The 23,352-nt window shown below is 48.8% G+C and overlaps 3 protein-coding genes across 6 annotated transcripts; 1 reads left to right on the forward strand and 2 right to left on the reverse strand.

Moving 5' to 3' along the window:
* Positions 1-2,617: 2,617 nt before the first annotated feature.
* LOC111157788 (dendrin) lies at positions 2,618-5,249 on the reverse strand. Its single transcript, XM_022519423.1, has 2 exons — positions 5,041-5,249; positions 2,618-4,622 (listed from the first exon to the last, which is right to left on the reverse strand). The coding sequence occupies exons 1-2, from the start codon at positions 5,247-5,249 to the stop codon at positions 2,708-2,710; spliced, it is 2,124 nt and encodes a 707-aa protein (XP_022375131.1). The 3' UTR covers positions 2,618-2,707.
* Positions 5,250-8,351: 3,102 nt separating this feature from the next.
* Positions 8,352-23,083, reverse strand: LOC111157789 (protein kinase AMP-activated non-catalytic subunit gamma 1). Of its 3 annotated transcripts, none has more exons than XM_022519425.1 (12): positions 22,895-23,083; positions 18,578-18,626; positions 11,429-11,538; positions 11,147-11,228; positions 10,990-11,048; positions 10,801-10,846; positions 10,645-10,699; positions 10,248-10,374; positions 9,775-9,940; positions 9,583-9,620; positions 9,172-9,318; positions 8,352-9,035 (listed from the first exon to the last, which is right to left on the reverse strand). In XM_022519425.1, exons 1-12 carry the CDS (start codon positions 22,901-22,903, stop codon positions 8,931-8,933), a joined length of 993 nt encoding a protein of 330 aa, XP_022375133.1. In that variant the 5' UTR covers positions 22,904-23,083; the 3' UTR covers positions 8,352-8,930. The 3 variants fall into 3 exon arrangements, with proteins under 3 accessions (XP_022375133.1, XP_022375134.1, XP_022375135.1); XM_022519426.1 differs by lacking the exon at positions 22,895-23,083 and adding an exon at positions 22,554-22,698; XM_022519427.1 differs by lacking the exon at positions 22,895-23,083 and adding an exon at positions 21,519-21,573.
* Positions 14,876-18,342, forward strand: LOC111157790 (DAZ-associated protein 2-like). Of its 2 annotated transcripts, none has more exons than XM_022519428.1 (2): positions 14,876-16,910; positions 16,977-18,342. In XM_022519428.1, the coding sequence occupies exons 1-2, from the start codon at positions 16,720-16,722 to the stop codon at positions 17,224-17,226; spliced, it is 441 nt and encodes a 146-aa protein (XP_022375136.1). In that variant the 5' UTR covers positions 14,876-16,719; the 3' UTR covers positions 17,227-18,342. The 2 variants fall into 2 exon arrangements, with proteins under 2 accessions (XP_022375136.1, XP_022375137.1); XM_022519429.1 differs by having other exon boundaries at positions 14,879-16,869; positions 16,948-18,342.
* Positions 23,084-23,352: the final 269 nt, after the last annotated feature.

The following is a 23,352-nucleotide window of genomic DNA, read 5'->3' on the forward strand; positions in this document are numbered from 1 at the left end:
GTAATTTCCTACACATACCCTGCTTCCCCACATCCATACCTCTGTTTATGCTCTCCTCTCTACTTGGAGCTCCTTTCCCCAAATTCTATCTCAGATGCCACCTCCTTCAGGGAGCCCTTCCTGATCTCATAAAATCCACACAATCTCCCTTGTTTGACTCCTGATAATACTTATCACTTCCTGCTCACTACTGTCATTATTGGTGTGATTTCATCTTCACTCATCTCTTTCCTGGAGCCCAACCCAGGGCCTGCTTCCTCTCAGGTACTCAGTAAATGCTTAGTATTTAAAATTGGTAGTAGTTAGACTTGCAGGTGAAAGGTAGACAGACTTCAGCAAACTTTGATCTCTTCCCAAGGTGAACCTCACTTCCTTTACTTCCTCTAGCAAGAACTAACTTGATTGAAACTCCACATTGTGGGTCCCAGGCAGGTTCTGAGATGAACTCTCCAGGGTAATTTTGATCAGTGCTGTCCCCTCAGGTTCAGAAGCCCAGAGAGACATCCCTACATACACACATACACACTGAACCAAGGTCAGCCTGCCCCAGCACAGGGTCCAGCCCAGGGACCTCCCAAACTGTTCTGTTCTCTCCTACCCCGTCCTGACCTGTACCGGTAGGGAGTGACATCGAGATAACTGAAGACCAAAATAATAAATGGCTTGAGAATGGGGCTGGGGCTCTGAACGCTGTGCAGGAGTTGGAGTGACTTGGTAGGGATGGGGGCAGAGGCAGCGGGCCAGGACTCTGGGACTGAGTCTGGGCGAAGCCCCCGCGCCCGCCGAGTTGGCAGCTAAATTTACCCGGGCTGACTCAGCCCTTGCCCGGAATGGGGGGTGGGGGGAGTGCGCCAGGGCACTGGGAAGAGCAAGCGGGGGTGGGGTGGGGGGCAAGGAAGGAAGAGTCCGACTGGGGATGATAGGGTTGCGCTGGGAGTTTCCATCAAAGAAAAGAGTTCCCCCCACCAGCCTCCCACCAGGCGGGAAGAAACAGCGGAGTCCTGTGGGGAGGGACAGGGGAGCGACTGGGCCGGTGAAAGGAAAAAGATGCCAAGGTTGGACAAAGGGAAGCTTAGATTTATTGAGCGCCTACTGTGTGCCAGGCACTGTGCAAGGCGCTTTACATACATTATCGCGTAAAATCCTCACAACAACCCTGCGAGGTAGGTGTTTATAAACCCCCATTTGACAGATGAGGAAACTGAGGCTCAGGGAGGTGAAGTGATTTGGCCAAATTCACATGGCTAGTAAATAGAGACAGAACTGTCCAAGATTGGAGAGAAGAAAGACTTCAGTGTCTGGGTCCCAAGCCGGTTGGCGTGGGTGAGTACAAAGAGGGGCTCCGCGCGCTCCAGAGGCCTGCTCCCGACCTAGCACGGCTGGAGGTGGCAACGTGGGGGACCCGCGCGCAGAAACTGGGTATCAACTGGTTAACTAGCAGTGCCCGGGGAGGGGGGCCTCGAGAATTAGCTACCGGGGAAATCCGCGACCTGCGCGCGCCCCGTAGTGGTTACTGCGAGTATCACACCCCACACCTACAGGCTTTTTGGGACCAACCTCCCCCTTCCATGACTGGCCAAGGTTTCTGGAATAGGCAGAGATGCAAGAAAGTTTCAGGGTTCTTTCAGATGAGTGATACCACCGGGGTGGGAAATCGTGGTGACGATTCAGAGCATCACTAAGGAACACTGGGGAGGAGGAAATGGGGGAAGGCCTAAAGAGGTCCCAAGCTGATTCACCGGCTGCCTTCCCTCCCTAGCTTGGACCACCACAGGCCAGGGACGGTGACAAGGCCACCATCCTGCTCTGCCTTGAGGAGCCCTCACCTACACCTAAGAGACTGGGATAGAAGCCCTTAAACTTGCTCAGATCTTCTGCAAATCCTGGAGAGTCTCTTGAATATTGAGCATGAGTGCAGGTGACAATGAAGCCATCTGAGGGACACTTAGACTCTGTTCACTTATTCCTAATTCTCTTTCTTGGCCTGTGGAGGAGAGGGTGAGATAGAACCCACCCCCCCAAGGACCCAAAGCATCAGGGATGAACTTATCCCAAGACGGGTGACACCAAAGTGAGTCCTCTTCCTGTTTTGCTGGTTGTATCTGGCTCCCTTCCTCTTCTGCCAAGGGCCTCTCCCTCACCTGGTCACCTCAGTGGGAAGCCTCTCCATCACTTTCTCCCTCCAAGCCCCAAGATCCTGCCCTAAAGTTGCCCTAGGACTATAACATCCCTGCCCCCTACCTGATCCTGGCCAAGCCACTCTGCTCTGCTCTGAACCCAGTGCATGAGCCCCTGCTGAAGACCTTACCCCAGTGCCCTGAATGGAGCAGGTATTAAAGTCTATTGTTCATCCTCACCTGTCCTGAAAAAGAAGGAAAGAAGAAAGAAAGAAAGAAAGAAAGAAAGAAAGAAAGAAAGAAAGAAAGAGAGAGAGAGAGAGAGAGAGAGAGAAAGAAAGAAAGAAAGAAAGAAAGAAAGAAGAAAAGGAAGGGAAGGGAAGGAGAGGAGAGGGAAGGGGAGGGGAGGGGAGGGGAAGGAAAGGAATAAATCGTGAATTGGCATATGCTCCCTTTCCTTTCATTTGGGCGGCCTCTATTTCAAGTATGGGAACGACTCTGGGGAAGGGGTAGAAGGAAGTCTGTGAGGAAAGAGGACCAGTGGGTCCAAAGATGGAAAAGTGGGGAACACAAATACAAGGAAGGGCCTGTCACTGCCGCTCCCTATTTTCCTGTGGGATCCCCTTAGTGTCCCTCGTTCCGAAGAGGGCCTCCTCGGTTCGGCTGATGACATCTAGAATCTCTCGGATGCTGTCGCTCAGCTCTGCTGTCTTCCCGCCTTCCCCGGGCCGGGGCTGCTCATTTCGCCAGGAGGCGCCCGAGGCTTCTGTGTCGCTTCCATCAGAAGAGCCGCTATGGACGCTGAGCTCCGCAGCTTCGTCCGAGTCCGAGTCTGGGGCGGTGTGCCGGCGGATGCGGGATACGGCTTCCCGCAGGGCCCCGGCGTAGGGCCCTGGGGTCCGCGGCCAGGCCCGGCCCGCGCGCCGCGGGACCGCCGCCCCTTCCTCCGAGCCCTCGGCACTGACCGTGCCTCCTGAGGCCGCTGGGCCTGAGGCTGAGCGCTCTGGGCTACCCGGCTGCGGGGGAGCGTCCTGAAGGTTTACTTCGCCAACAGGGAGCCCCAAGATGCGGGAGGCGCGCTCCTCCAAGGAGGAGTCCGCGGCCTTCCCGCCCTCAGCTTCGAGCCCGCGCCCTCCACCGAGTTGGTGTGAAAGGCGACTGCTCAAGAGCCGTTTCTGGCAAGGGGAGGGAAAGGCCGCGGCTCCCTCGCCCTCCTCCTTGTTGGGCTTGGGTTGATTAGGGGCATCCCCCACGACGCGCGGAACCCCATCGGGCAAAAGCTGTACATGCTGGGTTCGAGGGGTTGGGACATACTGTGACCGGATCACCACGCACGTGGCGTCAATGACAAAGACGCCTTCTCCACGAGCAGGGCCGCGGGAACTGCGGGGTAGGGTGTGGGCGCGGCGGGTCCCCTTCCAACCCTCCAAGGTCTCAGGTCCAGCCCCCTCTCTATGACCTAGGGACTCTCTCCATCCCGTGCCTCCTGGAGCCCAGGGTCTGGGGAGGGTCTGGCTATGTCGGGGCGGCTGCTTTTTAAGGGAGGGAATCCAGCATTTGGGGAGCCTGCTCTGTTCCCTATTTTCTTTCCCTTCCCCGGAGCCCTTGAGATGGGGCCTGGACCTGGGAGCGGGACGCGGGGGGCTGGGAGTCGCAGCGGCCAAGCCCGCAGGAGCCGTCTCAGTGCTTGGGCTAACAGCAGCTTTGGCTTGGGAATGGCCGTCGCTACCACTATTCAGGCCAGCAGTGGCCAGCCCCAGGCTTTTCTCCGCTGCCCCCTTGCCCAAGGACTCCAGCCTCGGCCCGGCTGTTCCACAGCCTGGGGATCCCCCCAAGAGACCCCGCCCCTGTCGGAGACCCCAAGCCCCGAGGACGTCCCGGTAGATCCGAGGATCCAGCCTCTTCTTTGTGCACCCTCCCTCTGTCCTGGACGGAATCGGAGCAGAGGCTGCTGAGGCTGGCGCCTGGGAGGGCTCGGGGCCTCGCTTTGACCCCAAGGTCCTGTGGGGGCCTTCGTAAGAAGGTGGAGCCACGTAGGGTGGCGGGCGGTCCCAGCGTCGTCGCAGGGCTGTCCCGGCTGCGCCTCTCAGCAGCAGGTGAGCCTCGTAGCTGGGGGGCCCTGGCCGCCTACCTCCCCAGGGCCCCGCCCACGCCGCCCCTGGGTCGCTCTGCGGCTGCGCGGATGGACGGGGCGGTCGCCCCGCCGGCCCCAGGCGCTCGGGTCGTGAAGGAGCCGGGGGCCCTACAGGCTGGGCCACCCGAGGGGCGTTCCGAGGTTCCGGGCGGGGCCGACCGGGGGGGCTCCTTCGGGCCCCACCAGCCTTGCGCCTTTTTCGCTCGGTCTCCTTGGCCTCCCGCTCCTGCGATGCCGCTTTCCTTTTTTCTTGCTCCCGGGCTCGGGCCTCGGCCGGGGGCCCCGCCCGCCAGTTGGTCGCCTCCTGCAGCACCCTGGAGGCCCAGGGACGGCGGGGCGGCGGCTCAGGGGATCCCGGGCGCGGCCCACACCTGGGACAATGAGCAGGAACCCAGGTGAGCAGTTTGTGGGGGAAGGGAGCCGAGGCCCGGGGAGCTGGGAGCCCTGGAGACCATTTGGGGCAGCCGAGTGGAGGGGTGTGTGTGAGTGTGTGCCCGTGTGCACGTGCGTATATGTTAGGGCTGAAGTCGAAGGCGGACTCCTCACCATCCCTCCATGCACACTTTAACAGCGTCTGCCCCATCTCACCTCCTGCCCTTTCTCACACCCACTCCTGCCCCCCAAAACAATGCGGGAAGAGTCAGGCCCCAGGCCTCGGAATGGGGTAGGGGGAGGCGTGGGAAAGAGAAAGGGGACCAGCAGCACTAGCTGGTGCCTGCGGGGAGGTCCGGACCCCACTCCCCGCCCCACCACTCTCTTCCCAACACCCGTCTCCTCTCCTTCACTCACGTGCGGCTCTGGGGCCCTCGGGCCCAGTGGCTGGCTTGGAAGTCCATGGGCTGTCGAGGAGGGGCGCGGCGACTATAATGACAGGAAATAGTCTTCACTTCGATCACCAGCAGCTTGGATTTCTGCACCCAGAGGCAGCTGCCAGACTCCTCATCCTGGGGCTCCCGGGGGCTGTCGGGCCCCTCGGAGAAGAGCTGGCCATCCAGCATCCTGCCCCACCCCACCCCGGCCCCCCACCCTCCCACCCGCCCCGAGAGCCCCCTCCCAGCCCGAGGAGCCGGCGCCCACTGCAGAGCAACGGGCCCAGAGACTGGGGACTATATATACCCGGGCACACGTGTGTGCCTGTCTGTGTGTGTGTGCGCGCGCATGTGACACGGTGCGGCGCGGACGGCACAGCGCTGCTGCCTCCCCCATGTGCACGGCCGCCCCCTGGGGCCCGGGATTGGGCGCCCCTTCCCATTGTTCATGTCCCCCAAGCCTGATGGGACCTGCGCGAGTGGGCAGGGGACTTATTTTTGCCAAGCTGATGCTGCCCTTCCCCCACCCCCATTTCTTCAACCTCCCTGCCGTTTTTAACCCTTCACTCTTCTGCTTGTCGGGGTGCCCCACCACCAGGGTTCTGCCACTGACTTCCTGCCTCGGACTTCAGTTTCCCTAACTGGGAGGTGACAGGAATGGAACTCAAGGTCTCTGCCTGCCATTCTCTGCTGGTTTCCATGGGGTTGGGGTGCAGGGGGTCTATTTTTAGCGGCAGTGGCTGTTCGGGTGCAGAGAGATGAGTAACCAGCTTCCATGCGGTGGAGGGAGGAGGCGGTGGCTTTCACGCAGCTTTTATGTGACTCTGGGGGAGAGCTGCCTCCCCAAGCTCAGCAAGGGTGACCCCCCACACCTTTAATTCCTTGCCCTCTGGGTGTTGCAGCCCAGGGCTGCTGGTAGGACACAGGAGTCTGTCTTGGCTATCAACTGTCCCACGTTCCTATTCTAGATATTTGTCCTTGGGCCCTCTCCCCACAGCAGGCTCTCTCCCCCAATCCAGAAGCCAGGATTTGGGGGTCATACTGTTCTGTGCCCACGCAGCTCTGCTCAGCCTTATGGACAGACTAAGGTGCTTATGCATTTGCACCCTTTCAGAAGGGACGGAGGAGGAATGGTGTGCTCCCTTGGCAAAACCAATACCCTAGCAACTGAAATGATAACGAGTGGCCCCCACTTCCCAGCATAGAGCTGCCCATCATCACCACTACCACAATGCCTAGCTCACTTAGCCCCCACCTGAAGTGGTGCTCAAGATGCTCACCTTTTACACTCATTCTGCCAGGGGCAGGGGGGTGTTGCTTACATCCACATGCTCCCTCCCCCCAAGCCTACACCAGGTGTCCCCTGATTCACCATGGTAATGTTAGTGGCAGCACAGCCCACGCCAACCCTTCCATGCAGAGACTTAGCAACCATCCTGGCAACCATGGCAGCAGCTCCAGTGGAGGGGAGGGGAGCAGGGAGGTGGGAGAAGAGTGTGTATGGCAATGGTTCCTGAGGAAGAAGGGATAATTTGCCTCTTCTGAGAGGAATAGTTAAGAATAGGCTATGAGGCTCTGTAATTTTGTCTCTTGTCTTTCCTTCTGCTCCATTCTCAGATTTTGAGACTGACTGGGTTTTAGGGGAGAATGGGAGAGGCAAAAGATCATGCAGCCCTTTGGGTACAGACCCTTCCTTCTAAGAGGATGGGGCCTGGACAATTGTTGTGGCAGAGATTGACTTCATGAGAACCAGAGCAACCAAACCCAGGCTCCCTGCTCCCTAATATGAACCCTGAGAGATAACCCAAACAGCCCCTATGCCCTCCATTTGACCACACTCCCTCCCCCACTTTTCACACCTACCAGCTGCACTCTGGTGGCTTTTTGCTTGAAGGTGCTTCCTTCTACCCAGGTCCCACCAGAGTCCTAGGGCTTTTTAAAGCCCTTGCCTCCCCCCTAGACAAACCCTCAGTGATGGAATGTGACATAAGAAGACATCTGTCCTCTCCACCATGCAGTCACCCCCACATACATAAGCATACCCTAATTCTAATAACTTGGAAGCCTCCCTCCCCCAAGTCTGGGAATGTGCTGTGAGCTATGAAGAGGGGAATGCAGAAGCAGGGGCTTTCTCCAAAGCCAGGAAGGCAGCCCTGACAAGCTGCCTTGACACTTTTCCCCATGAGCCATGAGGAAGCCTACTTAGGAGGAACTGGTATGGTATGCCAGGATTTATCAGAGTTCTTAGGTAGGTAGGGGCTAGAAGTCCTCCAAGATTGCTTCTGGTCTTGGACAGGAAATGGTTTCAAACCTGCAAGTCAGTGGTGAGACGGTACCCCAAATCTGGCTCAGGCCCAGGAGACTAGCAGTCTTTATGGTATTTGGTGTTGACTGTTTGGTTCACATGGTTTTAGCACTAGTGGAGTCTGCTCTCCACCCCCCACTTCATTCTCACCTTGGAAGAATGGTAAGGCATTTTGTAGGTTCAAAGACAATTCCAGCTCAGCAAAATTCAAACAAAGAGTCCAACCTTCCCTAAGAAAAGTTGATGACAGTAGCACATCTCTCTGCCTAAAGGAGACCCTCAGTCTCTCTACTCAGATCTAACACTGTTAGATTTCTCTGGGGTCTCAGCTATGGTTCAGGCAGAGGGGAAAGTAAGGTAATACAGAGAACTGCGGGGGAAGAGGGTGGGAAACAGTTATGAATGGAAAGTTGGAAAGGCAGTAAGTCTAGTGTAGTGGTAAAGAGCAGGAGCTCTGGGGCCGGACTGTTTGGGTACAAATCCTAGCTCTACATTTTCCTAGCTGTGTGGCATTGGGCTGGTTACTTAGCCTTTCTGCCTCAGTTTTCTTTTTTTTTCAATCTGTAAAACTGGAATCATATCTACTATTGTTCTGAGGCTTAAATGAATTAATAGATGTAAAGCACTAAGAATGGTGCCTGACACAGTTTTACATATATATGTGTGTGTATATATGTATGTGCCATTATTCCTGTTGCTAGTAATGGGTTGAAGAAGCCATATGAAGTAGAACAGTCGGTGGGGCACCTGGGTGGCTCAGTTGGTTAAGCGTCTGCCTTCGGCTTAGGTCATGATCCTGGGTCCTGGGATCGAGCCCCACGCTGGACTCCCTGCTCGGCAGGGAGCCTGCTTCTCTCTCTCTGTCTGCACACCATTCCCCTTGCTTTGCTTTCCCTCTCTGTCAAATAAATTTTAAAACATCTTAAAAAAAAAGTAGAACAGTTGGAACAGTAGTGTCTATGAAGTGCAAGAATCAGACACTGCAATACCATGAAGAGGTTCCTGTCATTTTAATTAGGCTTGCCATGAAAAGCAATAGCCTCAGCTAATCGCTCTGCCCTCCTCCTCCACATAACCCCCATCTCCCTTCATTTGCACATAGCACAGGAACCCAACGACCCTCCTCCCTACAATCCTCCCACCTCCCATTATGGGAAGAAATGTCACTAAATGGACTCAGCCTCCTCCATACAACATGAAACAGGATGAATAAAAATATCTTTAGGAAGAGTTTTGTTGTGCTATTATCTTAGGGTGGAGTCAGGGACAGAGAGAGAGGTGAGGTCTGGGGATCTCTTAGAGATCAGAATTGGCCTGAGGGGCACATAGCCCATCATTCACCCAGAAAGGGGGCTCCATCTAAGAGGGCAAGGGCTAGGATGGGCTAGGCTGTGTTAGGATACGGATAGCTAAAAATCCATTCTCCTTCCTCCCCCCACCACCCTCCCCAGCTCCCGAGCAGGGAACAGAGTCACAATTCTCAAGGTTTCATCCATGGTTGCTAGAACATGGGGCAGGCAGTGAGTGAGGCATATCCCCTGGTGCTGCCTGACCCCTTCCCCAGCTCAGGGCTTCTCTCCTCCTGTGAGCACCAGGGCCTGCAGGATGTCAGACAGAGATACAATCCCTTTGACCACGTCATTCTCATCAACCACGACAAGTCGGTGAACCTGCGTGGAGCAACAAGGGAGAAAAGGGGTTTAGTGACAGCCTCAGTTAGGATGAACCCTGCAACCCTTACCCACCTTGCCAAACCCCACACTCAAGCTGCACCCCCAGCTCCTTCTGAGTCACTGGCCTCCCTACCTCTGCTTCCACCAATCTGTTGATGATGGTCTCCAGAGTCTCATGCAGGTAGCACTTGAGGACTCCCTCAAAGTAATGGGAGCGATGCTGCAAGGCTTTGGTCACAGACACATCTAGGTTGTTGTAGGTCTTTTCTGCTGCCAGATTCTGGGGAGAGAGTGGAAGGTGCTTGCAGGGAAGCAAGGGAGTCAAGCCCCCAAACCCTGAGCCCACCCGACCGTACCAGAGGGATTCAGGGCAGTTGTTAGCCAGGCCTACAAGCCACACCCAACTTATTCCTTTTCAAACTGGATTTGAAAGCTTAGAAGCTTCTAAAACCCTTAGGTCCCAGAAGAGACTCAATTCTTCTCCCTCTCCGCATTCAACACCCCGCCCCTTTCCCTACCTCCCAGCCCCTCCGCAATCACTCACGATAACATCAAACTTGGAGTAGATGTCCACCACACGCCCTAGGGAGACAGAGGCAGCTCAGCAAAGAGGGTCTGGTATCCCAGGCTCCCCCTGCCTATAGCATCACCCTTCAGGCTGAGCTGAAGGACAGGAGATTTTCCCAGAACCACCCTGACTTCCCTGGAGCCTTCCATCTCTTGCACAATCTCTCACCTTTCTCATCTACTACTGGCAGTGCTGAGACTCGGTGTTGTACAAAGATCCCCAGAGCTACGTAGACAGGGGTGGTGGTGCGGATCATAGCAATGTTGGCATAGGTGCCAATCTGTAGCTCTTCCAGAGATTTAGACATGAACTCTGGCTTGGGGAACTCAGTGATCTGAGGAGAGAACCATCAGGGTCATCTTCAAGAACCCCCCCCCCCACCACACTTGGTTACCCCTCCAACCCAGTATATAAGAAGTAAAAACCAGGGGCATCCAGTGGCTCAGTCGCTTAAGTGTATGACTCCTGATTTCAGCTCAGGTCATGATCCTAGCACCCCGTGTCAGGCTCTGCACTGGGTGTGGAGCCTGCTTAAGATTCTTTCTCTCTCTCTTCATCTGCCCCCCTGACTCCTCCACCCCTGCTGTCTCTCTTTGGGGAGAAAAAAAAAAGGAAGTAAAAACCAGGCTGAGGACACTTACAAACAATTTGAGGAACTTGAGGATGCGCTTGTGGGTGAGGATGTATAAGGTGTTGCCTGATTCCGGGTCAATAACTGGCAGCCTGTGGATCTTGTTTCGAATTAATGAAGAGACAGCATCAAACAAGCTGTGGGAAATTGGGCATAATGGTAAGTCCCACAGTGCTGAGCTTGAGGTGAGTAAATAGCTTCTAAGAGTATGTTTATAAACAGGGAAAACTGGTGATTGGGAGAGGAGAGCAGTGTTCAAACTAGACCTTAAGAGTGTGTGAATGTGTGTGTGTTTGGGAGGAGAGTCTTGTTTCTCTTCCGCCCCTGGATCTTTAGGTATCTAGGGCTTTAGCTTCACTGGTGGCAAGGCTCCTCCCCTTCTGGACAAATGGGTAGCTGGAACTCACCTGGCATTAGGAGAAATGCAGACGAGTGGTTTGAAGGAGTCCTGTAGGTATACCTCTAAAGGGAAAAGGGAGGTTCACAAAATACCAGTATGGAAAACAATTTCCCAGAAAACTCTCCAGCCTTTCCCCTTTTACCACCCCCAGTTCCCTACATACCTCTCCAAGTTTCTATCTTGTGTTCTTCTAGCTCATAGATCTGTACCTGGAAGCAGAAGCAAAGAGCTTGAGACTTGATCTCTCTACTTCATGGACCCCTCGTGGTTTGCTTGGAAGAAAGGAACTAGGAATGAGGGACTTTGGGTAGGCAAAAAAGGTTTGGTCATTGGGCTTCGGTACCAGTCTTACCAAGGCTGATTTATAGTAGCGATGCAGGATATTGATGAAATCGGTGATGGTCAGCATGCCTAGAAGCCAAGACAAGATTCCTCAGCACTGCTCAAAGCTTCTCCCCCTGCCCAGCACAAGGTGCCAATAATACTGTGTTCCAGAAAATTTTGCCTACCTACAAAACTTTGCTTCTTACTATCCCACAAAGGTGCAGCCCGTACACCATTAGTCACCAAAGCAAAGAAAGCTTTCTTTACCTGTAGCCAAAAGAGTCATGATCACAAAGGAAAATTCACAGGGCGCAAGACTTTAAAAGAACGGGGGTTGGGTATGTTGGGAAAAACATGAAACTAAACCCATATAAGGACGAGGAAATTACCCTTAGGATGACATAGGATTAGAGTTTTTGAACCAGAGGCTCCTAGGAAGGGGGATGGGAGAAGAGGATTTCACCCACCTGCAGGGAAGTATCAAATACAACCAATTTGGAGCTTGTGGGAATCAGGTCATAGCAGCGATGAGACTTCATGAAGGAAGTATACACACTATTGTTGGATTCTGGGGTCTCTGCATAGGGTGGGATAGTTAGAAGCTTCCTTTCATGCAACAACTCACAATCAACAGAGGCAGAAAATAAAAGTGTAGCTGTTCAAATATTTATAGCCTGATTTTTTTTATAAGGCCTCTTTTCTGTTTTGTTCTTACTGTTCCCAGAAAAACTAGATATACCCCTTAGAAACTACTTCATCCAACCCCCATATCCAGGTAGGACTCTATCTATTGACTCCTCAGGCAAAAGACAGCTACTAAAACAGAAAATCTATTAATAGCTTTCATTAACCTCTTCTAACCTAAAGGTTTTTTCTAATCTTGAACTCAAATTTCCCCTTTCATATATTTAAGTGCATTTTCACTTGTTGTCTTTTCTCAATTAGGACGTAATTAAGCTTCTTAAAATGCAAGTAAGCTTCTTAAAGTTCTTCTAAGATCTGCAGATGAGAAAGTCATGGTCCAAGTTGGGCTGTTTCAGATCAACACTCAGTTGAAGCCCAGTGCTTAATTAACCTGGCTGCAAGCGCCCTGAGAGTCCATCTTGGGATGACCCTGTCAATCAAAATCATCCCATTTACTCTAGACAAATGGGAGAGCCTGGCTGTATTTACCCGTCTATTCCTCTGATTTTAATTGCTTGCTCTAAACTGGAGAAGCAACCCAGAAAATAATAAACCTGAAGGTGCTATGTACTATGCTATGTGTACTTTAAAAATATCACATCATTTATTCCTTATGACAAATCTGTAAAGCAAATACTGTCCTCATTTTTCAGATGAGAAAACAGGTGGGAAGCAGATAAACTGCTCAAGGTTGCACCATTAGTAAGTGGCAAGACAGACTTACACAGACCTGATTCCAAAGTTCATGATCTTAAATGCTATGCCAGGTGTTTTTAATGTTTAATTTTTTTTACCGTTAACACAGGTATACTGTTTAAAAAGCCAAACAATTCTAGAGATTTTGTTAAGAAAAACTGCAGTCCATGTCACCTACTGCCCTGTCCTACCCCTACCCAGATTTATTTTGGTACTTATATCTAGGTCTATAAATAACAACCTTTTCTTTTTTTTAATTTTTCCATTTTGGGGCATTATCTATTATCATTCAAGCAATATGAGAATTTTTAGTTCTCCTTCCTACTAGGACCCCAACACAAACATGTACTTCCCATCTCCCCATTATTCCAGAAATTATGTTGGCTACATTAGTATTAAAATAATTTTGACGGAATTCCTTTTTCGGAGTGAAGCCCAGTGGTAAACTCCTGACTTTTTTTTTTTTCTTTCTTTCACAACGTTGTTTTTCCTGGAGTTAATAACTGTCTTGTCTTTTTGTTTTTATAACTAATTCAAGTATTCATAGCTAATTCAAGTGTTCATAACTAATTCAACCCCAAACTCTTCACCAGTTGTTTAAATCTCCTTTCAAGAAATTCAGAAGCACTAGATAGTCTATCACTTTAAACCACCCAAAGAAGTTTCTCGTGAATCTTCTGACCTGCTCAAATCTGGGCTGGTTTGCTGGTGTGCACAGCTGTCTTCCAGAGATCTTCCTTCATCACCATCCAGGGGCCCCCTTTCATGTCTCTCTTGTACTGGCACTCCTGTGTCCTGTACTCTCTTATGTTTTCAACTTTCTTTTTCTTTTCTTTTTTTTTTTTTTTTAAGATTTTATTTATTTATTTGACAGACAGAGATCACAAGTAGGCAGAGAGGCAGGCAGAGAGAGAGAGGAGGAAGCAGGCTCCCTGCTGAGCAGAGAGCCCGATGCAGGGCTCGATCCCAGGACCCTGGGATCACGACCCAAGCCGAAAGCAGAGGCTTTAACCCACTGAGCCACCCGGGCGCCCCTCTTTTTCTTTTTTTATTACTTCCTTGTTTTGGTGATATACACCTTCCTGTAGCTTCCTGAGAAAGGGTGCATGGGAGGTAAATTTTTGAGACCTCACAGCCTGCAGATATCTTTATTTTACCCTCATCTTTGATGTATAATTTGGCTGGATATAAATTCTAGATTTGGATTTATTTTCCTGAAGAATGTTGAAGGCACTGCCCCCATTGCCTTCTAGTTTCTGGTGTGTTGAGAGTCTGAGGCAATTCCAATTCCTTTTATGTAACATGTTTTTGTTTGTTTGTTTGTTTGTTTGTTTCCTTTCTAGAAGCTCAGGATCTTCTTTGTTTCCACTGTTTTTGAAATCTCATGATGATTGTGCTTTGGGTGGGTCAATTTCATCCGCTGTGCTGAATACTCAATGAATCTTTTCAGTATGAAAACTAATGTCCTTCAGTTCCAGGAAATGTTCTTGAATTATTTCCTTGATCATTTCCTTCCCTTTGTGTTGTCCTTTTCCTCTTTCTGTAACTCCTATTATTTAGAAATCAGACTTCCTAGACTGACCCTTTAAGGTTGTTTTGTTTTGTTTGATGAGTTGTTTTTGTTGTTATTGTTGTTGTTAAAAATATCTCTTCTAGTTTACACTTCTTTTTCTTTCCTTTACTTCTTTGATTTTGGGGGCTTTTTAGAAAGATATTCTTTTTTAGTAATCTCTACACCCAACATGGGTTTGAAATCACAGCCCCTAAGATCAAGTGTCAACTGAGTCAATCAGGCACCCCACTTTGTTTTTTGAGGGGGCAGAAGGGACAGAGGGAGAGTGAGAGAGAGAATCTTAAGCTGTCTCCACACCCAGCACAGAGCCCAACATGGGGCTCTATCTCACGACCCTGAGATCATGACCTGAACTGAAATCAAAAGTCAGACGCTTAACCAACTGAGCCATCCAGGCACCACACTTCTTTGATTTTTAGTTCTATTTTTTGGGAGTCTTCCTCCACTTAATTTTCCAAACCTCCTACTTAGTTTAAAAGTTTTCCTATTTCCTATTAACATCTAAGAGCTCTTCTTTGTTTTCTGAAAATTCTTTAAAAAAAAAAAAAAAAGAACAAGACATCCTCTATTTGTTGCATGGTGGAAATAGATTATCTGAGTATATATTAACATTAATTTTTTAAAGTTTTCTTCTCTATGCATTGATTTCTTTCTGTTGCTTTTTCCCTCTGTTTGTTCTTCAAGGGAGCAGTTTGAATCACTTTTCTTTTTATTTTAGAGGCATTTTTTAGAGTCTGGTTATCCTTGGTTTAAAGGAGCATTCAAACCATATTCTAAGAATGCAGTCTCTCTCTCTCTCTCTTTAAGACTTTAATTATTTTGGAGACAGAGGGCGGACGAGAGAGAGCAGAGGGCATAAGCAAGGAGCGGGAGAGGGAGAAACAGGCTCCCTGCTGAACAGGGAGTCCAATGGCTGGATCCCAGGACCCTGAGATCACGACCTGAGCTGGAGACAGATGCTTAACCAACTGAGCCACCCAGGTGCCCCAAAGTGCAGGCTTTAAAGTTGACTGGCAGCTCAAATGTACACATAAGTCTTATTGACTATGAGCTGTATAGATGGGGAACATTCAGTACTTTTATTTTTAGGGCTTTCCCTTCAAGGGGATTCTGCAGAAGATTATTTACTCAATTTTGTGCTTGGAGGGTGAAGACTTTTCTGTCAGCATTCGGGAAATTAGACTGGTGAAAGGACTGGGATCTCAGCATCCAGTGTAGTTCATTCATGCTCCTGTGTTTGGTATAGTACTGCAGCCCTCAGCTGGGCCTGACCTCCTCTTCAGACATCCAGTCTTTGCCAGAGTTGGGAGGAGGAGTTTCCTAGCTGCACTCAGTGGAGTAGGGAGTCTCTGAATCTAACTGCTTCTTAGATCTTCAATTCTTCTCTTGGCTTTCCCTGCTGCTAGTTTGTAATTCAGTTTTCTCAGGTCTGCTAAATGATTTACCACTCGTGCATCTGTTTTCCAGCTTCCAATTACTAATGTCTCCTCTCTTATTCTCTATTCTGGTGGGTTTGTTCCTTTTGAAAAAAATTCTTTTGTGGTGGTTTTAGTAGTTTTTTGTGAAGGAACAAAAGTAGATGCATGTATTCAGTCCACTATCTTTGACTGAAGCCCACTATTGTTTTTCAAAGGAAATCTCTTATGGCCCCGTGCTGCTGGCCTCTGTGGGACTCCAGTGTCCCACATCCAGTGTCCCCCATCTGGGGGAGATCCGGGAACTCCCCTGTCTTGCCCAAGAGGCTGGTTTAAGGAGTTCCCAAGAACATGCCTTTTAGATGCCAGTTTAAGACACGCTACACTGACAGTTAAATACCATCAATTTAGGTCACAGACTCATAAATACATTTGATTTGGCTTTCTCAGTATTTTAAAAATAATTTAAATCAGTTTCTCAATTGTAAAAATCTGGAGATTGAAATAAAAATCCAAATTCTGAGCTTCTTTCAAAATCAGATCTTAGGCCTGAATTTCTGAACAGTGATAACTGCCAAGACCTGGAAAGTTGCTGCGTCCTTTTAGATGTGACAAGATCTATAGGTTGTCGTAGTTGTATGCACCTACAGCACTGCTTGGTTCACAATTTGAGTTTTGAGCCTTGCCTTAGTGCTACTGCAAATGTACTCAGAAACATAAAATAGGCACTAGTATCATGCGGCAGTACTCAGTTATGAAGATATCACTCAGATAATTCAAATATGACTATGTTAACCTTTTAGGATACCAACAAAATGAAAACAGAACATTTAAAAATTCTTGTGGAGAACTCATAGATCCTTAATAATACGTCCTAAGATCTCAGCCCATATTTCAATTCTCTGAGAAAGTGTGTACTCCTAATGCCATCAACATGTCCTGGGAAGACCTAGAGGTGTTCCTGGATAAAATCCTTTAAGGGAGGCACCTGTAAGTTCTGCTTCTTTCTAGATAGTCTACAGCTGGACCCTTCCATGCTAACTAGTTATTTGGGCAGGTGCTAGAACTGCCTTCTCCTCTGCCCTGGATTTTGGGGTTTAGTGCCTCTATTTCTAGATTAGTTTTAAGGGCTTTCAAGGCCTTTCTATAACTTCTCATGTACACTCAGTGGCTTTAGTGAGCTCACTGGATGATAAAATCCTAGTGGCATTGTTTCTGGGCTAATCAGAAAATACCATGCACCACTGATACATGGTTAGCCAGCCCAGAATTGTCTATGGAAGTTTTCCCTCAAAAATTTCAGTGGTTGACACAGAAGTGACTACGAACAGGAAGAGGACAAAAAAAATAACCGTCCGCGACACCGAGCCGAACTGGACCAGCAGCCACCATGAACAGCAAAGGTCAATATCCAAAGCAGCCAACCTACCCTGTGCAGCCTCCTGGGAATCCCGTGTACCCTCAGACCTTGCATCTTCCTCAGGCTCCACCCTATACTGATGCTCCACCTGCCTACTCCGAGCTCTATCATCCAAGCTTCGTGCACCCCGGGGCCGCCACAGTCCCCACCATGTCTGCTGCATTTCCTGGCGCCTCACTGTATCTTCCCATGGCCCAGTCTGTGGCTGTTGGACCTTTAGGTTCCACAATCCCTATGGCTTATTACCCAGTTGGTCCAATCTATCCACCTGGTTCAGCCATGCTGGTGGAAGGAGGGTATGATGCAGGTGCCAGATTTGGAGCTGGGGCTACTGCTGGCAACATTCCTCCTCCACCCCCTGGATGCCCTCCCAACGCCGCTCAGCTTGCAGTCATGCAGGGAGCCAATGTCCTCGTAACTCAGCAGAAGGGAAACTTCTTCATGGGTGGCTCAGATGGTGGCTACACCATCTGGTGAAGAACTAAGGCCACCTCCGTGCCGGGAAAGACATCACATACCTTAAGCACTTCTCACAAAGTAACTGCTTTAGTCATATTAACCTGAAGTTGCAGTTTAGACACATGTTGTTGGGGTGTCTTTCTGGTGCCCAAACTTTCAGGCACTTTTCAAACTTAATAAGGAACCATGTTATGGTAGCAGTACCTTCTCAAAGCATTTTGAGGTAGGGGAGGCATCCATTCATAAAATGAATGTGGGTAAAGCAGCCCTGAGGATCTTCCTTTAATTCCTCTGGAGTACTACTGTACCATACTGGTATTCGCTCTTAGTAATAAAACATCAAATTAGGTTTGGAGGGAACTTTGATCTTCCTAAGAATTAAAGTTGCCAAATTATTCTGATTGGTTTTTAATCTCCTTTAAGTCTTTGATTTCTATTACTTGTTATAAATGAAATGTATTAGTTGTCTGCCTCTCTCTCCTTTGCCCCATGGCCCACCCTCACCCCTAGTCTTCCAGTTCCTTCCCGCCAATCTCCATTGAATCAATGGTGCAGGACAGAAAGCCAGTCAGACTAACTTCCTTCTCTCCTTGCACTTGTCCCCACTTGCCATCTTTTAACTAGTCTTTTACAAGGATCCTCTCAAACCCCCTCTGTGCCCCAAGCACAGGCCCCATTACTTCTGCTTTTGCATCTCCTCAGGCAAAAGTGGAGGGTGCCCCCTCGGACCCTCCTTACATGTTGTTTCTTCGTCTGTGAACCAAACTCCAATTTGCTTCGGTGCCAGAAAAACAGAGCTCTATTTGAACCAAGGGTATCAATGCAAACTATAAACAGGTTTGTTTAAAAATGTGGGGGCAAGGAGGAGGATGCATTTCAAAAGCCTGATGACATTAGAGCCAAATTAGGGGAAGTTTTCCCACCCAAAAACTGGTTACCGTTCATTGTCAGAGTATCTCATGTAGGCCTTCATGGCTCCCGAGAATTCCTCAGCCGGTTTAATGGGGTCATATTATGAGTCCCTCACTACAAAATGACTTGAGTCCAGTAAAATCTCATTAGGGTTAAGAATATTTCAGGGATCCTTAATATTTTGATTTTTGTTTTCTGAAATTGGATTTTATTTAAAGAAAAAAAATTTCAGTGGTTCAATAATTGAAAATATTCATCATTCCCATCCTGCCCAAGATTTATTCCTGGGTGATCCTGCCAAATTACTAATCCTGACTGGTATGGTTTGGCACATTATCTGGCCCAGTTCTGATTTTTCCCAGGGGGCATCCTGAGAGAAATTCAAAAGCATCGCTGAGGACAAGTTAGGATTGGGCTATTGCTTTCGTTAGCAGTTTCCTTTCTTCAGTAAACTTACCTTGAGGATGCTCATTTTCCATAGCTGGGGAGCTATCTGAAGAAGTGACCTGGAGAGACAAGAGGAACAAAGATTCAGCCTATCCTGGGCTCCATCCATTTTAGCCGAGCATGATGAGAAGGGCTAATGAACTAACGATGTCATTTAAAGCACTATGAGGCCCACTTAAAATATTGCCTCATTTAATCATAACAACCCCGAGGTAAAAACTAATTAGAAAACTGAGGTTCAGGAAATATTAAACAGCCTGCCCAACATCACATGGCTGGTAAGGGGTACAATACGAGTTTGAACACATATCTGTATGGTTCCAAAGCCTATGCCCTTAACCACACTGCCTAATGAAACATTCGACTTAAAAGCTGAGACTAGAAAATCTGAGAATCCACAAGGTTCTCACAGATCTACTTAAAAAAACATGGAAGCCAGAGACAATACTGCTTTCCTCCAAATACTAAACCTACTCTTAGACACTAGAATCATAGACATACCCCTTTACCATTAAGAGAGGACCACATCAGGGGCACCTAGGTGGCCTAGTGAGTTAACCATCCAACTCTTGATTTCAGCTCAGGTCATGATCTCAGGGTCATGAAATCAAGCCCCACATCCGGCTCTATGCTGGGCATAGAACCTGCTTAAGATTCTCTCTCTCTCCCCCACCACCCACCCTTCTAAAAAAAGAGAAAGAGAGAGAGAGACAGGACCACATCTGGGGAGGATCCCAGCAGCTGACTATTACAGAGAGTTAAAGCTTGACTGACTGAGGGGTGGAAGAGGACAATAAATGTTTTGAAACTGGGAACCTGATTCTTCTTACCACCCTTATGAGTCAAAGGCTCCTACAACCCAGAGGATGCTGGTTTTCCAAGTTGATTTGACCATGACAGTCTGACAGCAGAGCACTTTGAATACAGAGAAACCTTCAGAACCATCTCTGGGCTCCCTCAAGTGGGAACATTTGGAAATTTTCTTGTTATCTAGGAACCCAAGAGGGGTCATGATAATTTTAATCCACTGGAATGAACAGTTTTGGCTCCATTTGTTCTGGGTAACATACCAAAACTAACTTAAAGTCATACTTCACCTACATAGCTATGCAGTAACGTGAAACTGAAGGCCTTGGCTTGAACTTGGTAGGTTGGTGGTAAACAGGGTCAAGTTGGCAGGACAGCTCTAAATTTCCCTCCCCTCATGGGCCAGGGTGGGGGCAGGAGGGAAGGAGAATAATCTCCCTCTTCTGTCTGGACTGCATAAGACTATCAGCTTGGCCCAGCATTTTGGCAAGGCTATCGGAACAACAGCCTCATCACTTTTAAGTGGGAGAGAGGGCTGTTCAGTGGAAACGATACACACATGGGATAACGCAGTCTCACAAAGAGCTATACAAAGACACAGAAACAGCTCTTGTGTAGCTGTTTATTATACCCATCATATAATACATACTACATTGTGCTATAGTTTTTTTGTTCATTATCTATCCAAACAGGTTTTAAATTCCCGGAAGCTAGAACTATTTTATATTTCTTTGTATCACCCACACCACTTAGCATGGGGTTCTGCACATAAATCTCAACTGTTTTGCTCTTTAACTCTCAAATTGATAATGATAATGATGCATACGCTTGTGAATAACTAAGATTAAGTTATAGAGGAAAAAGTGATGTACAGCTAGAGATACAGAAACCTACATAAGAGAGTAAGGCATTATTGAATATGACTTTACCTTTCTGCCTGTTTCTCCACACTGGAGAATAATTAACTTCTCTCTGCTTTTAATAACACAGGAAACCTGGGAAAGTACCACTATAACACGAGTACAAAATATTATGGAGACACAGGCTAGATCTGACACATGGACTCACAGTTTCTTCTGAATTTCTGATCCACATTTCTTTAAAAAAAAATATTTATTTATTTTAGAGAGAGAACACGCACATGCTGGGGGAAGAGGGAGAGAAAAACTCAAGCAGACTTGGCACTAAGCACAGAGCCTGATGTGGGGCTCAATCTTATGACACCAAGATCATGACCTGAGCTGAAATCAAAAGTCAGATGCTTAACCGACTGTGCCACCCAGTTACCCCCAATCCACATTTCTGATTGTTTGCTGGAATGCCACAGATATCACAAAAACTCCTCAAACACTTCAATACAAAACAGCATCTGTCCTTTCATCCTATTATTCTTACTGGGGTTCCCATCTCTGTTTTTTTGCATTGCTCTCCTCTGAGTGCCTAGAACTGTAGTATTGATTCCTCCAAGAATGAGCTATGCCAATATGTCTGCTTGGACTTGCAGGGCAGGGCATGACCTAAACTTGTCCTTAATGTCTATCAACTAAACTGATATGTTAGAAATGTCTCAAATCCATTTCTCTCCTTTCCACTTTCAGTTTCAACTTAGGCTTTTACCTCTCACTTCTGCAACATTCTCTAAACTGGTCTCCCTGTCCGAAATCTATCTCCTTTTCATCCTTCATGCTGCCTCCAAGTTCTCTCACTAAGCATCTCAGGTTTGTTAAGGGACTTTTATCTCCAGCACCTAGGAGGTCACTACTTTCTGAAGTGGCTCCATCCATCTGCAGAAGCTGCTAAGAACATTCCTAAAGCACACTCCCTGCCTTGGTCACAGAGCATCCATGGCTCCCCTTATTACAAAACAAAGTTCAAACTTAGTGTGGCATGCTATATACCTTCAACTTGACCTCAGCCTACTTTTCCAATCTTTTCTCCCACTGCAAGCAAAATCCAAAGCTTGAGCAACATCAAGCCACTGGCTCACCCCCAATTCATCTTTACATACCCCAATTTCTATGCCTGTGCTCACACTGTTCTCTCAACGAGCAATGCCCTCTCCTAGGTCCATAATAATTTCTCCCTCCTCTATGTTTCCACAGTCCTTTGTTTGCATCTTGATGATAGCATTCATTACAGTCTACCTTCGGTAACAGCTGTCATTGGTTTGCCCTCACCCCCACTCCAGGCAGGCTGAGCATTTTCAAAGCAAGGGTTTTCTTTTCTTCTTTTTAAGACAATTTCTATCCCAAGAACCTAATCAATACAAAAAGTGTGAGGACTAAATTAGAAAAGCTATGTAAAAATGTTCTGTAAACCATACTACGTTGACAAGTAAGTAAAATAAAAATTGATGTTATTTTGCATTTAATGGACTCAGAACTTTTATTAGTCTTTATTATTATTTTTATTATTATTTTTCATGTAAACTCTATGCCTAACATGGAGCTAGCACTCATGACCCTGAGATCAAGAGTCACATGCTCTCCTGACTTGAGCCAGCCAGGTGTCCCAGATATTTTATTTTTGTTCAAAATTTTCTTAGTCTGTAAGAGTTGAGTCCCTTGCCTGGGTGCCCAACTGCAAATCACTTCACCACTTCGGTCTGTTTTCTCCTTTAAGACTTGAGGGACAGGACTTCTCTGAAGGCAGAGAAAGGGTGTGGTAAAGGAATTACTAAGGGCATAGGACTGACCCAAAGAAAGATGAACCTGCCAGTAACAGATGATAAAAACCAAGACACGGGAAGAGTTACTCTGCCTGGGGGAGGATATATGGCTCCAGAGTATTAGAAAAGGCTCCTGATCGTCACACTGGATCCAAACATGTAAAAGGCTACCTGCAGCATCTCTGGGAGGATGACAAGGACCTGCCACAACTGGTAGTGCCTGCTGGCCAAGAAGGATCTGTGCCAACACGCCTGCTTAGAATCGCAGAACAGGGCATAACCTAAACGTGTCCAGGAACACAGCGGCCTCTAACACTGAAAGATTCCCTCCTTCAGGGAAAACCCACTTTTCAGTCTTACTAAGGCAATGTAACTTCGCTAGACACATCGAAGCAGTATAAAAGTCTTTCTCGTCTCCTTCCTGCCAGGGACTGCAGGGCTCACACTCAAGACAACCGGGGGCCAGGTGCTACCCTGCAAGCGGGAGTCCCTCAGAAGCCCCCTGCCTTACCCAGGAAAGCCGGATCACAGCACAGCCCTGCACTCTCTGGCAAACCTCTGAAGGTTTGAGGTGCTAAGAGGAAAGGAGGTCCGAGATCGCCGAGGTAGGCTCGGGTTCCTAACCGAGACCAAAGCGTCACTGCCAGCTCGGGCTTAGAGTACCACGGACGTGAGGTAGGCATCGCGCGGCCCAGTCCTAGATGCGCCCAGCCAAGGAGCAGAGGGGCAGGGTCACGGCATAGGACAGACACCGGCTTCTCGTGCAGCGTCGGTCCCTGCTCAGGCCTCCCTGTCCCCTAACGGGGGTCTCGGGCTCCACAGCGCCCCTCGCCGCCCTCCCGTGCTCCTCACCGTCTCCATTTCAAGAGGCGCTGACTGGGTTCGCTCGCTTTAGGAAGCTCTCTGATAGCGGGGCAGGAGCCCCGCCCCACGTCCGGTACCGCTACACCACTTCCGCCTACGTCAGATACACGCAAGCCAAGGGCGGAAGGCGGGGACATCACTCTTCCGGCGTGGCCTGGCCTGCGTAACCGCCCTCCCGTGGGTGCTCTCGGACTTTACGGATCCGCTGCCGGCGAGGGTGACTGGACGGAGCCGCTTGTATTTAAAATGTTCTTTTTTTATTTGTCGTTTAAAAACAAACTTGGAAGAAGCAAAATCCAAAACTTGCCCTTTGCCTCTTGCAACATAAATTATGTACAGTTCAGAATGATCGCTGATACAAAACATGCCAAGGACAGGGCGCTGGGGGTGGAAGGAGAGAGGGCGCTTTAAAAAAGGGAATCATTTCATCCGTTGTTACGAAGGAC

This window comes from Enhydra lutris, unplaced genomic scaffold (genome assembly GCF_002288905.1).
Source record: "Enhydra lutris kenyoni isolate GAN:26980312 unplaced genomic scaffold, ASM228890v2 scaffoldscaffold56, whole genome shotgun sequence".
NCBI classification, from domain to species: Eukaryota; Metazoa; Chordata; class Mammalia; order Carnivora; family Mustelidae; genus Enhydra; species Enhydra lutris.

What these genes read in the sequence shown, in the direction of transcription:
- LOC111157789 (XM_022519425.1), bottom strand. An exon ending in TATTTGATACTTCCCTGCAG is followed by an intron (nt 11,229 to 11,428) that starts GTGGGTGAAATC and finishes TTTTGGCTACAG; the next exon opens with GTAAAGAAAGCTTTCTTTGC. An exon ending in TAAGAAGCAAAGTTTTGTAG is followed by an intron (nt 11,049 to 11,146) that starts GTAGGCAAAATT and finishes CTTGGCTTCTAG; the next exon opens with GCATGCTGACCATCACCGAT.
- LOC111157788 (XM_022519423.1), bottom strand. Translation starts at nt 5,249, where the DNA reads ATGCTGGATGGCCAGCTCTTCTCCGAGGGGCCCGACAGCCCCCGGGAG. An exon ending in CGAGGGCCCCAGAGCCGCAC is followed by an intron (nt 4,623 to 5,040) that starts GTGAGTGAAGGA and finishes TCATTGTCCCAG; the next exon opens with GTGTGGGCCGCGCCCGGGAT.
- LOC111157790 (XM_022519428.1), top strand. Translation starts at nt 16,720, where the DNA reads ATGAACAGCAAAGGTCAATATCCAAAGCAGCCAACCTACCCTGTGCAG. An exon ending in GTCCCCACCATGTCTGCTGC is followed by an intron (nt 16,911 to 16,976) that starts ATTTCCTGGCGC and finishes TTTAGGTTCCAC; the next exon opens with AATCCCTATGGCTTATTACC.